Genomic DNA, 15,121 nt, shown 5'->3' with positions numbered 1-15,121 from the left:
GACATGACAGCCATGTATAATATGTGAGAGGAAGTTATAGGGAGGAGAGAGCAAGTTTGTTTTCTGCTGCCCTGGAGACTAGGACGTGGAACAATGGCTTCAAACTAAAAGAAAGGAGATTCCACATTAACATTAGGAAGAACTTCCTGACTTTGAGAGAGAGAGCTGTTCAGCAGTGGAACTGTCTGCCCCGGAATGTTATGGAGGCTCCTTCTTTGGAGGCTTTTAAACAGAGGCAGGATGGTTATCTGTTGGGAGTGCTTTGAATGCAATTTTCCTGTTTCTTGGCAGGAGGTTGAACTGGATGGCCCATGAGGTTTCTTCCAAATCTATGATTCTATGATTCTGTGATTCTGATGGCATTTGCAAATAATTAGGAAGAACTTCCTGACTGTGAGAGCTGTTCAGCAGTGGAACTCTCTGTCCCAGAGTGTGGTGGAGGCTCCTACTTTGAGGCTTTTAAACAGAGATTGGATAGCCATCTGTCGGGGGTGCATTGAATGAAATTTTCCTGCTTCTTGGCAAGGAGTTGGACTGGATGGCCCACAAGGTCACTATGATTCTAATGGCATTTGCAAATAATTCTATCACTACGGCAAACAGAAAAGCAGATATTGTGGGATTTTCTGCCTTGATATTCTGAGTTATATTTGTTGTTCATTTGTTCAATCGTCTCCGACTCTTCGTGACCTCATGGGCCAGCCCACGCCAGAGCTCCCTGTCAGCCGTCTCCTTCAAAGTCAGTCCAGTCACTTCAAAGATGCCATCCATCCATCTTGCCCTTGGTCGGCCCCTCTTCCTTTTACCTTCCACTTTCCCCAGCATAATTGTCTTCTCTAAGCTTTGCTGTCTTTTCATGATGTGGCCAAAGTACTTCAACTTTGTCTCTAGTATCCTTCCCTCCAGTAAGCAGTCGGGCTTTATTTCCTGGAGGATGGACTGGTTGAATCTTCTCGCAGTCCAAGGCACTCTCAGAACTTTCCTCCAACACCACAGCTCAAAAGCATCTATCTTCCTTCGCTCAGCCATCCCCAAGGTCCAGCTCTCACATCCTTAGTCTACTACAGGGAATACCATTGCTTTGACTATGCGGATCTTTGTTGCCAGTGTGATGTCTCTACTCTTTACTATTTATTTACTATTCATTTATTTATCTGAGTTATATGGCTGTGTGGAAAGGCCCTGTATTTGCATCAGTTCTGTGTGCGTGTGTCTTCAAGTCTCCTGTTGACGTATGGTGACCTCACAAATTCCATAGGGTTTTCTATTAGCTTTCAAAATCAGATAGGAGCTTTTAGGTGTTTAGACCTGAGGCAGAAAAAAATCTCTTTGACTTTGCAACATTCAGTTTCAACACAGAGTGTATTCCAGTCAGCCTAAGGGTGAAGATATCAAAAAACTAGTTTTTCTTCTACATCAGAGGTCAAGAAGACTGGTTTCAGTTGTAGGAGCTCCATGTGCGCGCCAAGACAGGCATCTAGTTAAACTCCCAGACTATTCCCCATGGAGCTTGAATGGGTGCTGAGCATCTTGCTGGGCATTTGCCTGGTCCTCATCTCTACATGGAAGTGGATGTACAGGGAGGGGAGATTTCCACCCGGGCCAATGCCCCTGCCCTTCTTTGGCAACTTACTGCAACTGAACCCTAAGGATCTTCCCAAGTCCTTCATAGCGGTGAGTTGTAATACTTATGCCATGAGAAAAAGTGGGATTGGAGAGTTTGTACATTTATTTTTTGAGAGTTTCCATTCTTCAGTTTACATCTTGATAGTATGGCTTCACTATTAGAACACTTTGAGAAAACTCAAGGGCTACTGTCAGCGTCCATTTTCCCCTTGTCTTCAGTTATCTCCTCAAGGCAGCTATCAGTCTACATGCTGGCTAGATTTAACATCATGCCATCTCCGCTCCGTAGAGGAAGACTCAATGGTCTACCAAGCAATAAGAGGCTTTGTCCCTGTAGCACAGGACAGCTGGATTCCATCCCGCATATTCTTCTGCACTGCCCACTTTACCAGGATCTAAGATCTAGCTTACTACCACATGTTATCGTTTCCTTGAAAAACTAGAGTGACTCAGACAAAGTAATTATGTTTTTAAATTGTCAAGATTTTAGCTGCTGCCTTTCAGTGGCAAGATTAATGAATGAAGTCTGTAAACTGAATGTGTAGCAAATGTGAAGTTCCTTTTTCTATTATTTGCACTGTATTTTATACCTCTTTGATATGTATATGCCAATAAAGGCTTATTGTATTATTGTATTATATTGAAAACTCAACGGCACATCTAATCCAGTGTCCAATGGTTAATTGGATTCCTCTGGGAAGTCCACAGCTTAGGTTGAAGTCTATTCTTTTCTCCTTCTATCCTTATTTGCTCTACAGAATCCCTAAAAAACCTATGCATGGATCAGAGTTTTTCTTTGCTTGCCCTGAATTCTCAACCTGTTACTGGAGAACCCCAAGTGATATTATTATTAAGGAAATGGATAGGCTGTCTCAGGTGGTGTAGCTACAAGAGGCAAAATTAGGATCTTTCCCCCTCCTTGTAAGAATCCTATTTTCCCAACTTTTTTTCCTTCAGTCATCAGAAATGATTGCAGCATTTTAAAACTTTGTCCAGTCTTTTGAACATACAATTTGGGTACCCAAGGAGCCCTCGGTGGTGCAGTGGGTTAAAGCATTGAGCTGCTGAACTTGTTGACCGAATGGTCGCAGGTTCAAATCCAAGGAGCGGCATGAGGTCCTGCTGTCAGCCCAGCTTCTGCCAACCTAGCAACTCGAAAACATGCAACGTGAGCAGATCAATAGATACCGCTCCGGTTGGAAGGTAACAACGCTCCATGCAGTCATGCCGGCCACATGACCTTGGAGGTGTCTATAAACAGCGCTGGCTCTTCGGCTTAGAAATGGAGATAAGCACCAACCCGCAAAGTCGGACATAACTGGACTCAATGTCAGGGGAAAATCTTTTCCTTTACCTTGGGAACCCAAATAAAAGGAGCAGGCAAAGTGACCAAGGGAAGGAGAACACAAGGGAATATAAGAGAGACATCTCAATTCTGCAGTATAAGAAATCTTGAGACTATAGTGCACCCTCCATATTCATTGGAGTTAGAACTGAATAAATGTGAAAAATAAAACCTCTGTAAGAATTTCAGGATTTTCCAGTGCAACTCTATGATGAAAATTCACATTGGAGGAACTAGAGGTTCACAGAAGCTAAACCTACAACTGTGGAAGGCAGACTATAAAGGAAAATTTCATGAGGGGAAGGGGATTCATTTGTAGAACAATGCCTTCAATCCACCCCATATTTACGCCTCTGGTTTATCCATGCACTTACTCCATGCTGTTATCACTGTGCGTGATTTATATAAAATTCTGCTTATTTCTCACCCACCTCACATTTATTATTTTTCTGGTATTGTCCATCTCTTGAAGTTGAAGGACAAATATGGCCCAATATTCACATTGTACCTGGGCCCCCGCCGAGTTGTGGTTCTTTGTGGACATGAGGCACTGAAGGAAGCTCTGGTGGACCATGCTGACCAGTTCTGTGGGAGGGGAGAGGTGGCAATCCTTGACCAGACCTTCAAAGGTTCAGGTGAGTCAACTGAAGGCCAAGACCCTTCATTGTCAGGCTATGGGCCCCTGTCGCAATCCAGGTCTCATCATTGTGCTGTGATAGTCCCCTAGTCCCATATGGCAAGGGAGGGGGAGGGAATGTCAGAGAAGGATCCGGTTGTGTTTCCAGAGTGGTATGAGAAATAAGAACATCTTTTACCTAAATCTTCTCAGATCTTCTGGACATCTAATGGATGAAATCATTAGATTGCATATGACTTTCCATTACTACAGCCATCACCATTTCCATCATCATTTGTTTATAAAGGGCCATCACTGTAGGTAGTGTTGTATGCCAAAAATGGAGTGGTTGAGGAATGCTATTACAGTAAATCCTTAGGGGATTTCATATGTTAATAAGGGAGGAAGACTCAGCAACAATTTAGACTAAAATTTAGGGGACTCTGTGAGAGGGACACTATCCCACCTCTGTCAACACTGCTTTACTATTCCATCTGGGGAGGTTCTTGCCTTGCAGGGAGGACTGTAACTTTCAAAGGAAATGTCCATATCTCTGTCTCCAGGAATGTCTTTCTCTAATGGGAAGTCCTGGAAGAAGCTCCGTCACTTCACTCTCGTCACATTGAAGAATTTGGGGATGGGGAAGGGCTCCATTGAAGAGCGGATCCAGGAAGAAGTGCAGTACCTGCTGGAGAAATTAAAAAAAACCCAAAGTTGGTATTAAACTTGTCTAGCTCTTCCCATTCACTTGAGAAAAGAATATTGGTGGCTTTTTTTGCCACCATCTAGCCATCAAAAGTGGCAGCCAGTGATGGTTCTCTCTTTTGTGCTTTTCCAGGTCTGCCCTTTGACCCCACCTTCCTTCTCAGCTGCACAACTTCCAACATTGTTTGCTCCATTGTCTTTGGGAGATGTTTTGAGTATGAAGACAAGGCCTTTCTCTCTATGTTGGATAGGGTGAACAAAACCTTTTATGAGATGAGCACCCCCTGGGCACAGGTAAAAAGGAACACCTTAAAGAAGGAATCATTCCTTTCAAATACTGGAGCAAAGTGTCCCACAATGAGAAGCTCTGCTTCTACAGGGGATGATAAACAAAATGGGGATATAACAAATATCCACAAATATTATCATACATGACAAGACAAGATATGTAAAGCCAGTAAACTCATTGCACTTTAAATAGCTTTATACCATCCTAGCACTTAAAGTTGTATCTGCTGCACTTTAATAGCCTCATACCATCTTAGCACTTTAAAGTTGTTATATGCTGCACTTTATTGATATCTATTGGAAGTTGACAAAGTCAATATCTACTTGCACTTTAATTTCTACCTGCTTGCACTTTGAGAAATCCCAGCAATACTGTGTTGACAACTACTACTCATGCTAGGGATTCTGTTAGTGTACCGTCCACCTCGCTGCACTACGGTCTCCCTACCTGAGCTAGTGGGGGTGGTCTCAAGCCTGTCATTGGAGTCCCAACGGCTTCTTGTGCTGGGGGACTCCAATGTACACGCCGAGGCTTCCCTATTAGGAGCAGCTCAGGACTTCATGTCTTCCATGGCAACCATGGGGCTGCCCCAAGGGGTATCTGGCCCCACTCACAGTGCGGGACACACGTTGGATTTGGTTTTCTGCCAGGGATGGGAGGATGGTGGTGGTGTTGAGGAGTTGACCATCTCTCCGTTGCCATGGACCAACCACTACCTGGTCAGATTTAGACTCACTGCACCCCCTAACCTCTGCAGGGGTGGAGGACTCATTAAGTTGGTCCGCCCCAACTTAAGGCTTATGGATCCAGATGGATTTCTGATGGCTCTTGGGGAGTTTCCCGCCACCTCGGTAGGTGATCCTGTTGATGCCTTGGTCACTCTCTGGAACGGGGAGATGACTAGGGCAATAGACATGATCGCTCCAGAACATTCCCTCAAGTAGCCGAGCTAAACCAGTTTCTTGGTTCAATGAGGAGTTGGCAGCGATGAAGCGAAGGAAGAGGGAACTAGAGAGCAAGTGGCATTCGGAGTCGGGCAAGCCAAATCGAACACGGTTTGTGTCCTTTCTAAGGGCATACGCCGTGGCAATAAAGGCCGCAAAGAAATCTTTCTTTGCGGCCACTATTGCATCTGCAAAGAACCATCCGGCTGAACTGTTTCGAGTTGTCAGAGGCCTTTTAAATTCCACCTCTCAGGATGGGAGCCCTGACAGCTCAGCAGCTCACTGTGAAGCCTTTGCTCAATTCTTTGCAGACAAAATCGCTTTGATCCACTCTGGCCTGGACACCATGTTAACGGCAGTCTCTGTGGATGTAACTAGAGTGTCTGCTTGTCTGATTTTGATGGATTCGTTTCAATTGGTGAAACCTGAGGATGTGGACAAGATACTTGGAGGAATGAGGCGTACCCCATGCATCCTAGACCCCTTACCATAACATTTTTAAAAACAAACACAAGGGGGGAGGGGAGTCTGGGAATTGAAGTCCCAATCTGCGCGCACCACAAGAGGAGAGGAGAATGAACACAATCAACTTGGCCTTTGATTGGCTGAGAAAGGGATGTGAGAAACAGAGAGTGAAACCTCAACTCCCATCATACCCCAAGAGGGTGCACAGAAGCTACTTCAATGCCACACAAAGTGCTGCTGGGAAAGAGAGTTCCTGGTGGGGCTTTCTCTGGAGGAGAGGCCTAGGGAAGCCTTTCCTTCCTCTCTCTCTCTCTTTCTCTCTCTCTCGCCTTATTTGCCTCAAGTGAGCACACTGCTAACAGGGGATTTAATGGAGGAGGCTGCCGGGGAAGAAGGAAGAAGAGGCGCTGCTGCCAGACGCCTGCTCTTGTATGATTTGCAAGGCTGTGCACAAGTTGCATCCTCCAGCTTGGGTACAGTGACACTCAGCCCCATCTTCCCCAACAGCTGAAAAATCCGGCTGCTTGTGATCCATTCTGGTTAAGTCTTTGGTTGGGTCCTGTCCAGTCCGTTTTCAGCAATCCTGCTGCTGGATCACCAAATTTTCCAAAATCTCCAAATGGAATCATGCACACCCCTAGTAATCACTAGATGATTTTTTGACAAAAATATTTCAATGAAAAACACTTTTGCAGATTAAAAATACCTCTTTTGAACAGTGGTGGGAAGACTACCAAACATTTAGTTTTTGTGTGCTTTCTTGTTGTTTCTGACTTATGATCATGGAAAGTTGATTTGCCAGATTTGTTTAGATTAGGTTTGCAATTGTTCTCTTTTCAGGCAGAGAGTGTGTGCTTTGCCCAAAGGCCATTTAGTAGGTTTCCATGGCTGAGTAGGGATTCAAAATCTGGTCTTCCTGAGTGCTAGTCCAACACTCAAATCACTACACCACAGTTGTCTACTGTCTCGTACACTACATGCTAAATCAGTGGTTCTCAACCTGTGTGTCCCCAGATGTTTTGGCCTACCCCTCCCAGAAATCCCAGCCAGTTTAACAGGTGTTAGGATTTCAGGGAGTTGAAGGCCAAAACATCTGGGAACACACAGGTTGAGAACCACTATGCTAAATGTCTTTAAAATATTTAATAAATAAAATTGTTTGCATTTTTAAAATATGAGTACTAATTGTCTTTAACCATACCTTGAGTCTTGTGCAAGAAGAAAGGCTGAATATAAGTAATGTCTGGAATCCCATAACATGGTTCACATTATGTAGCATTATTCCTTTGAAGCTAGTCCGGAAACTACAGCTGGTTCAAAGATCTGCAGCCAGATTACTAACGGGAGCTAGCTATAGGGAGTGGTCAACCCCCCTGTTCAAACAGCTCCACTGGCTTCCAACAAGTTTCCAATCACAATACAAAGCTCTAAATGGTTCAGGACCTGCCTTTCTTCATGATCGCATCTTCCCCTATGAGCCAGCAAATACTTTAAGACCATCCGGTTGGTGGGAATGTGGGAAAGGGCCTTCTCTGTGGTGGCCCCTCGGCTCTGGAACTCCCTCCCCAGGGGGATCAGACAGGCTCCCATTCTCTCAATTTTCTGCAAGGGATGTTCCATTGTGCATTTGATTAGGCAGGTCACCGCAGAATTTCCTGACCTATCCAGCTCCTGCACTTTAACATGGTCCCTTTCTGGATGTCTAACACTTTAATAGTCTAAGGACATTAGCCTCCTAGCCCAGCCTTCCAATTGTTGCACTTTCCCTGGCTCTACTTAGGATTCATTGCATTTATTAATTATGAACCAAACCCAGCACTTTTTGCTCAGCCATGATATAGCTTTTAATTGTTTTTATCATGTTGTCTTATTTTATGTTTATTGATGTTTGATATTGATTTTCATTTATTTTAACCTGTTTTGTTGGGCATGTCCCTTTGTAAGCCGCCCTGAGTCCCTTCTGGGAAATGGAGGCGGGATATGAAAATAAAGTTGTTGTTGTTATTATTATTGTTATTATTATTATCATTTTTATGCTGTTAATGAAAGATAAAAGCAGTAACTGTTGCTCTTCATTCTAGCTGTATGATATGTATTCTGGCATCATGCAATACTTGCCTGGAGGACACAAGCGTATCTACAACCTCTTGGAGGAGCTGAACACCTTCATTGCTGAGAGAATCAAAGTCAATCAAGACACCTTAGATCCCAAGAACCCAAGAGATTTTATTGATTACTTCCTTATTGAGATGGAGAAGGTATTTTCTGACACTGAAGGAAATAAGATGTAATGTTAAAGTGGAAGTTAACTAGGTCTATTCTTTGAGTTCTGGAAACTGGGAAGAATGACTAAAAGGAAAGTGGAATACTCCCAGTTGATACAAATAATTGGTGTACAATTGGCCTCCACGAGTTTGGTTAATATGTTTTCTCTGGAATCTCTCAGACTCCCATTGCTTAGAGTAGAGGACCTAGAGACTCCTAGAACTGACACTTCTCTAGGCATTGGTAGCTAGGAGTTGAACATAGAGACATGCTTTAATGTATGGTTTTTCCACTTTCATGGGGCCCAGCATCCCTAACCCCAGGAAATGTGAAGGGCTCCCTGCACAGTTTGAAGAGCAACAGAATGATCCTTATAACCATTTAGGGCAATGATTCCAAACATTTAGTACTCCAGGTGTATTGGACTTCAGCTTTGGATTGTCTGACATTTTTCCAAGCTGGCTGGAGCTTCTAGGAGTTGAATTCCAAAACACTTGGAGAACCAAAGATTGGGATCCACTGGTTTAGAGACATGCAGCCGAGGTTTCTATGACCCTACAGTGGGCTTCTCTAGTGGTGAATTCTAATTTTGTAGGCACCCAGACATTGAAACAGGCTTGGTTTATAATCAGATTGGGCTGTTGGGAGTCATCTACCTCCAACATCCTATTTACACATCTGATATGGGATAAAAATCAAGACAGCTGTCCCTGCTTCTTCTCCTACTATGCAACAGACGCCGACCATCCAGGCTGGACCTACACTGCCTTATATCCTAGGATCTGATCCCAGATTATCTGCGTTGAACTGAATTATATGAATCTACACCAGTGTTTCTCAACCTATGGGTCCCCAGTTGTTTTGGCCTACAACTCCCAGAAATCCCAACTAGTTTACCAGCTGTTAGGATTTCTGGAATTTGAAGGCCAAAACATCTGGGGACCCACAGGTTGAGAACCACTGGTCTACACTGTCAGATAATCTGAGATAAGAAGATAATCTGGGACCAGATCCTGGTACAAAGCCAGTGGAGATCCAGTCCCAGGCACCAGCCCATCACCAACCCATGTTCTACATGGGGTTGCCTTTGAAAACAGCTCAGAAGCTCCAAATGGTCCAGCGTGTGGCAGCCAGGTTGCTAACAGGAGCGGCGCTCAGGGAGCACACAACTCCTCTGTTGCATCAGCTCCACTGGCTGCCAGTTTGCTACCGGGCACAATTTAGCCTATAAAGCCCTAAACAGTTCCAGCCCAGCTTATCTATCTGAACGCATCTCTTCCTATGAGCAGGAACTTGAGATCGTTGGAGGAGGCCCTGCTCTCATTCCCCCCTGCTTCGCAAGCACATTTGGCGGGGACGAGACACAGGGCCTTCCTCTGTGGCGGCCCCTCAGCTGTGGAACTCCTTGCCTAGGGATAATTGATCAGCCAGCTGCTTCCTGACCTTTCCAAAAAGAGTGAAAACTTGGCTCTTCAAGCAAGCATTCAGAACCTCAGGATAAACAGACAAACTTGAATTGGAAAATGACCCGGGAACAGCCAAGACGATCAAAATGATGAGGATTTGAACGAGAGGACATCGTTTTAAAAAAAATATATTGTTCATTGTTTTTATGATTTTAAATGTACTGTAATGTTTCTTTTTTGCTTTTTATCAATGTATGTATTTTATATATGGCATCGAATTGTGCTGACTCTGTACACCGCCCTAAGTTGCCTTTGGGCTGATATGGGTGGGACAGAAATAGAGTAAATAAATAATTAAATAAATAAATAAATAAATAACTTCTATTCCTAATTGACTACTGGAGGCTTTGAAGCCTCAGTCAGTTTTGGGGGCACAGCAGTGAAAGAAGGAGAAACCTTTGCCCACTAGAAAAATATGAAAGCTTCTCCTTCTTCTCTGGCTGCTGGAAGGCATCCAGGTAAAACCTCACAGTGAGTCAAACCCAGAGACATAGTTATTAGGGCTGGGCAGTTTCGTTTCGTAATTTCGTAATTCGATAAAAATTCATTTTTTTTTATAACGAAGCGATAACGAACCATTCAGGAGCAACTAAAAAACGAAACGAATTTTTCCAATTCGTTTCGTAATTGATTCGTTATTGATTCGTTATTGATTCGTTATCGATTCGTTATTGATTCATTATTATTTCCGCATGTCTGGTGCAAGTTTTAGGGTTGCTGTTTGTTTTCTCAGTGAAAAAAAAATATAATTATCACACCAACAGTCAACAACAGAGGGAGAGGGAAGCTTCAGAAGTTTTTTTTAGCGTATTGCGCGATCGCGGCCGCCATTAACGAATCGATTCGTAATTGTTTCGTAATTGTTTTGTGATTTCCGAAATTTCGTAAATATTGAACTTTTTTAAAGAAAAAATTCGGAATTCTTTTAAATAACAAAACACAAAAACCCCCAAAAAACGAATCAAATTTAGAAACAAATTTTTCCGTGGTTGGACAGCCCTAATAGTTATGCCCAGACGATATCCAGCTACCATTCTGCAGATGGAGCAAAGGCATTGTGGAAAGGAGTACTGAATACCTTCTTGTACAACAAGTCATGGACAGAATTCTACCTTTGAGCTCCCTTAGGTATGATGGTTACATAATAATAATAATAATAATAATAATAATAATAATAATCTGTAAAAATATCTTCTGCCATATATTTGCTAATTGAACACTGGTTCTTTTTTTATTTCTGTGAAGGAAAAGGGAAACTCCTCCACTGACTTCACAATGAGTAACTTGATCCTCGTAACTCTCAATTTGTTCATTGGTGGGACAGAAACTGTCAGCTCTACCCTGAGATATGGATTCCTCTTGATGATGAAATACCCAGAAGTAGAAGGTATGGAGGTGGGCAAATTCAAGGGCAATACACATTTTAACCCAAATCAAGCCCTGCCTGAATTTGGATGTTGCGATAATAGTTTAGCATGCATAGAAATAGCTAATGCCAAATAAGAGCAATATATGGTTGTTGTAGGTTATTTGGGCTGTATGTTCTTGAAGCATTCTCTCCTGTCATTTCGCCTGCATCTATGGCAGGTATCCTCAGAGGTTGTGAGGTCTGTTGGAAACTAGGAAAATTGAGTTTATAAGTCCTGGGTGGAAGAAAGAACTTTGTCTGTTGGAGCTAGGTGTGAATGTTTCAACTGGCCACCTTGATTAGCATTTGATGGCCTGACAATTTTTAGGTGTGACTTGTTACTGCCTGAATGAATCCTTTGTTGAGAGGTGATTAGTTGTCTCTGATTGTTTCTTGTCTGGAGTTTCCCTGTGTTTGAGTTTTGTTCTTTATTTACTGTTATAATTTTAGAGGTTTTTTTTTTATACTGGTAGCCATATTTTGTTCATTTTCATGATTTCCTCCTTTCTGTTGAAATTGAACACATGCTTGAGGATTTCAATTACTTCTCTGTGTGCCTGACATGGTAATTGTTAGAGTGGTCCAGCATTTCTGTGTTCTCAAATAATATGCCATGTCCAGGTTGGTTCATCTGGTGATCTGCTATGGCTGACTTCTCTGGATGAATTAGTCTGCAGTGCCTTTCATATTCCTTGATTCATGTTTGGGCAATGCTGCGTTTGGTGGTCCCGATGTAGACTTGTATTGTATATGGCAGTATAAAAACACACATTCCTGCCAGCCACTCACACCAGGATCTCTTCCTTCATCCTGTCACTCTGAATGTACAATATTGCTTGGCCTCGGAAAACAATGGAGGTTTGATATTCAATATATTCCTATACAGGAGCCCCTGGTGGCGCAGTGGGTTAAACCGCTGGGCTGCTGAACTTGCTGATCGAAAGATTGCAGGTTCGAATCCGAGGAGCAACACAAGCTCCCGCTATCAGCTCCAGCTTCTGCCAACCTAGCCATTTGAAAACATGCAAATGTGAGTAGATCAATAGGTACCGCTCCGGCAGGAAGTTAACGGCACTCCATGCAGTCATGCCAGTCACATGACCTTGGAGGCTTCTATGGACAACGCCGGCTCTTCGACTTAAAAGTGGAGATGAGCACCAACCCCCTGAGTCAGACACTACTGGACTTAATGTCAGGGGGAAACCTTTACCTTTACCTTATATTCTTATGTGAATAACCATCAACCTTTCCAGGTTTTATTTTTGTGCATTTGATAACTCATGGGTTTGGGTATCATGTTTTCTCTAGATTCTTTTGTTTTTCTCTATAGTCAGATTCTGGCAGAAGTTGGCCATAGAAGTGGGCTGCAGGATCTAGACATTTCTATAGGAGAGGTGTTTTGCAGCCCTAACCTAAGTAATTGTTTCATATTATATCTCTATCCACACGCATATATTGCATGCATATATTATAATGTATATTGTAAAGCATATATATTATAAGCATAAACAGAAGTACTATATCTCTACTGTATTATAAGCATTATGCTTTACACTACTGTAGCAGAGATACACTGCCCACAACCATACGGTGACTCAAGGCAGGTTTTTCAAGATGCACCACAAATGACTCCATATAGACTGAATTGAAAATATGATGCTGAATTTTGCAGTGTCAGTTGAGAGGCAAAAATGGTTCCATCTGAATATGAGCAAGAACTTCCTGACTGTGAGAGCCGTTCAACAGTGGAACTCTCTACCCTGGAGTGTGGTGGAGGGAGCTTTTAAACAGAGGCTGGATGGCCATCTGTCAGTGCTTTGAATGCAATATTCCTGCTTCTTGGCAGGGGGTTGGACTGGGTGGCCCATGAGGTCTCTTCCAACTCTTTGATTCTATGATTCTATGAAAAACAACCAAAGGACAGGTTATTTTGGTTGTCTAGCAGGTTGTTGAAAAAGCAGATGATGGCTGTATAGTGCAATTTTCTGGATTCCAATGAATGCGAAGAAAAGTACAGGTATCTGATCCTGAGCTTCTGAGAGTTCGAGTCTCAAACACCTGGAGAGCCATAAGTTTTCCAGGGCAGTCCTAAAGCAAACTTCCAATAATATAACACCCTTCTCTGGCTTATATATCATCTATTCCACTGATTGTTCTCCTGGACATATTTTCTCAACATCTTCACAGAGAAGGTCCACCAAGAAATTGATCGTGTTGTCGGTCGCAACCGCGTCCCTGCTGTCAAAGACAGGATGAACATGCCCTACACAAATGCTGTCATCCATGAGATCCAAAGGCTGGTAGATATCCTCCCTGTAGCATTGCCTCGCAAAGTGACTGAAGACACTGAGTTCCGGGGCTACCTCCTTCCCAAGGTAGACTCAAGTGGTTTATATGAGATCTTCATCACTTTCATCCCTCACCCCATCATGGACAATTCACTTCTCTGTCTTCTGTTTTTCCAGGACACCAACATCATTACCTTTCTTGGCTCAGCTTTACATGACCCCAAATATTTCAATGACCCTGAGATATTCAACCCTCAGCACTTTCTGGATGAAGAAGGACACTTTAAGAAGAATGATGCCTTTGTGCCATTCTCCTCAGGTAGGATTCTTTGCCATGTTCTATTTGCTTTTTGCTCCTCAACAGCTTGACTCTGAAGTCTGATTGCAAACATTTTTCAAATTCAAAAGCAGTTTAATGGGAGGTCCTTCTTTTTGCATGACCCATAACTGCTGATGCTTTCCCATCCATTCTGCATAACAGCCATTTTCCTGACCTGGTGGTCTTTTTACTGACCTTTAAACCTTTGTCTTTTTTTTTGTCCTCTCCCCAGGAAAACGTGTCTGCGTAGCAGAATCCATGGCCCGCATGGAGCTCTTTTTGTATTTCACTACTATCCTGCAAAACTTCTTTGTGAAATCGTCTCTGGACCCAAAGGACATTGACATCTCTCCACAACTCAGTGGCTTCTCAAAAATTCCTCCTGTCTACCAGTTGTGTTTGGTGCCGCGCTGATATTTATTTATTTATTTACTGCCATTTTCCATCTTGAGATTTGTGGCAGGAAAGGTCTTTCAAGAACTTTGGTAGTAATCTATCCCCTGGCCATTTTTCTTGAGAACTATTCACAACCACAGCGTTTAGCATTGTTTTAAGCATTACAAAACCTTCTGGGTTGTGCCTTATCTCCCTCTACTGCAGGCTATGCACTGTAGTAAATGGAACTGCGGTTTCAATTGTCCTGCTAAACATGGCTCAATTGGATAGTTCTCATGATCTATCCTTTTAGTATTGTAGAGTCCTATTATTTAGAGGTTTTTAAATAGAGGATGAATGGCCATTAGCCTAGACTGGTTAGATTAGTGTTTCTCAACCTTCCTAATGTTGCGACCTCTTAATACAGTTCCTCATGTTGTGGTGACCCCCATTATAAAATTATTTTCGTTGCTACTTCATAACTGTAATTTTGCCACTGTTATGAATCTTCATGTAAATATCTAATATGCAGGATGTATTTTCATTCACTGAACCAAATTTGGCACAAATACCCGATACACTCAAATTTGAATAATAGTGGAGTTTGGGGGGTTGATTTTGTCATTTGGGAGTTGTAGTTGCTGAGATGTATAGTTCACATACAATCAAAGAGCACTCTGAACTCCATCAATGATGGCATTGAACCAAACTTGGCACACAGAAGTCCCATGACCGCGAAGGGTTTGATGGGCTTTGACCTTGAGTTTTGGAGTTGTAGTTCACCTACATCCAGAGGGCACTGTGGACTCAAACCATGATGGATCAAACTTGGCATGGATACTCAATATGCCCAAATGTGAACACTGGTGTAATTTGGGGAAAATAAACCTTGCTATCGGTTGTATCCTGTAGGCCCTTCCACACAGCCATATAACCCAGAACATCAAGGCAGACAATCCACAACATCTACTTTGAACTTGGTTATCTGAGGGCCCTTCCACACAGCCCTA

General features: G+C 42.9%; 1 protein-coding gene across 1 annotated transcript; it reads left to right on the top strand.

Moving 5' to 3' along the window:
* Positions 1-1,447: 1,447 nt before the first annotated feature.
* Positions 1,448-14,158, top strand: LOC137095054 (cytochrome P450 2G1-like). Its single transcript, XM_067461241.1, has 9 exons — positions 1,448-1,674; positions 3,444-3,606; positions 4,151-4,300; positions 4,426-4,586; positions 8,072-8,248; positions 10,967-11,108; positions 13,317-13,504; positions 13,595-13,736; positions 13,969-14,158. The coding sequence occupies exons 1-9, from the start codon at positions 1,504-1,506 to the stop codon at positions 14,148-14,150; spliced, it is 1,476 nt and encodes a 491-aa protein (XP_067317342.1). The 5' UTR covers positions 1,448-1,503; the 3' UTR covers positions 14,151-14,158.
* Positions 14,159-15,121: the final 963 nt, after the last annotated feature.

This window comes from Anolis sagrei, chromosome Y (genome assembly GCF_037176765.1).
Source record: "Anolis sagrei isolate rAnoSag1 chromosome Y, rAnoSag1.mat, whole genome shotgun sequence".
NCBI classification, from domain to species: Eukaryota; Metazoa; Chordata; class Lepidosauria; order Squamata; family Dactyloidae; genus Anolis; species Anolis sagrei.
Note: the sequence above shows the minus strand (reverse complement) of the source record. Positions and strands in the feature narration are given on the sequence as shown.

Coding starts and splice junctions, on each gene's coding strand:
- LOC137095054 (XM_067461241.1), top strand. CDS start 1,504: ATGGAGCTTGAATGGGTGCTGAGCATCTTGCTGGGCATTTGCCTGGTC. Junction 3,607..4,150: donor CCAGACCTTCAAAGGTTCAG/GTGAGTCAACTG, acceptor CTCTGTCTCCAG/GAATGTCTTTCTCTAATGGG. Junction 13,505..13,594: donor GGGGCTACCTCCTTCCCAAG/GTAGACTCAAGT, acceptor CTGTTTTTCCAG/GACACCAACATCATTACCTT.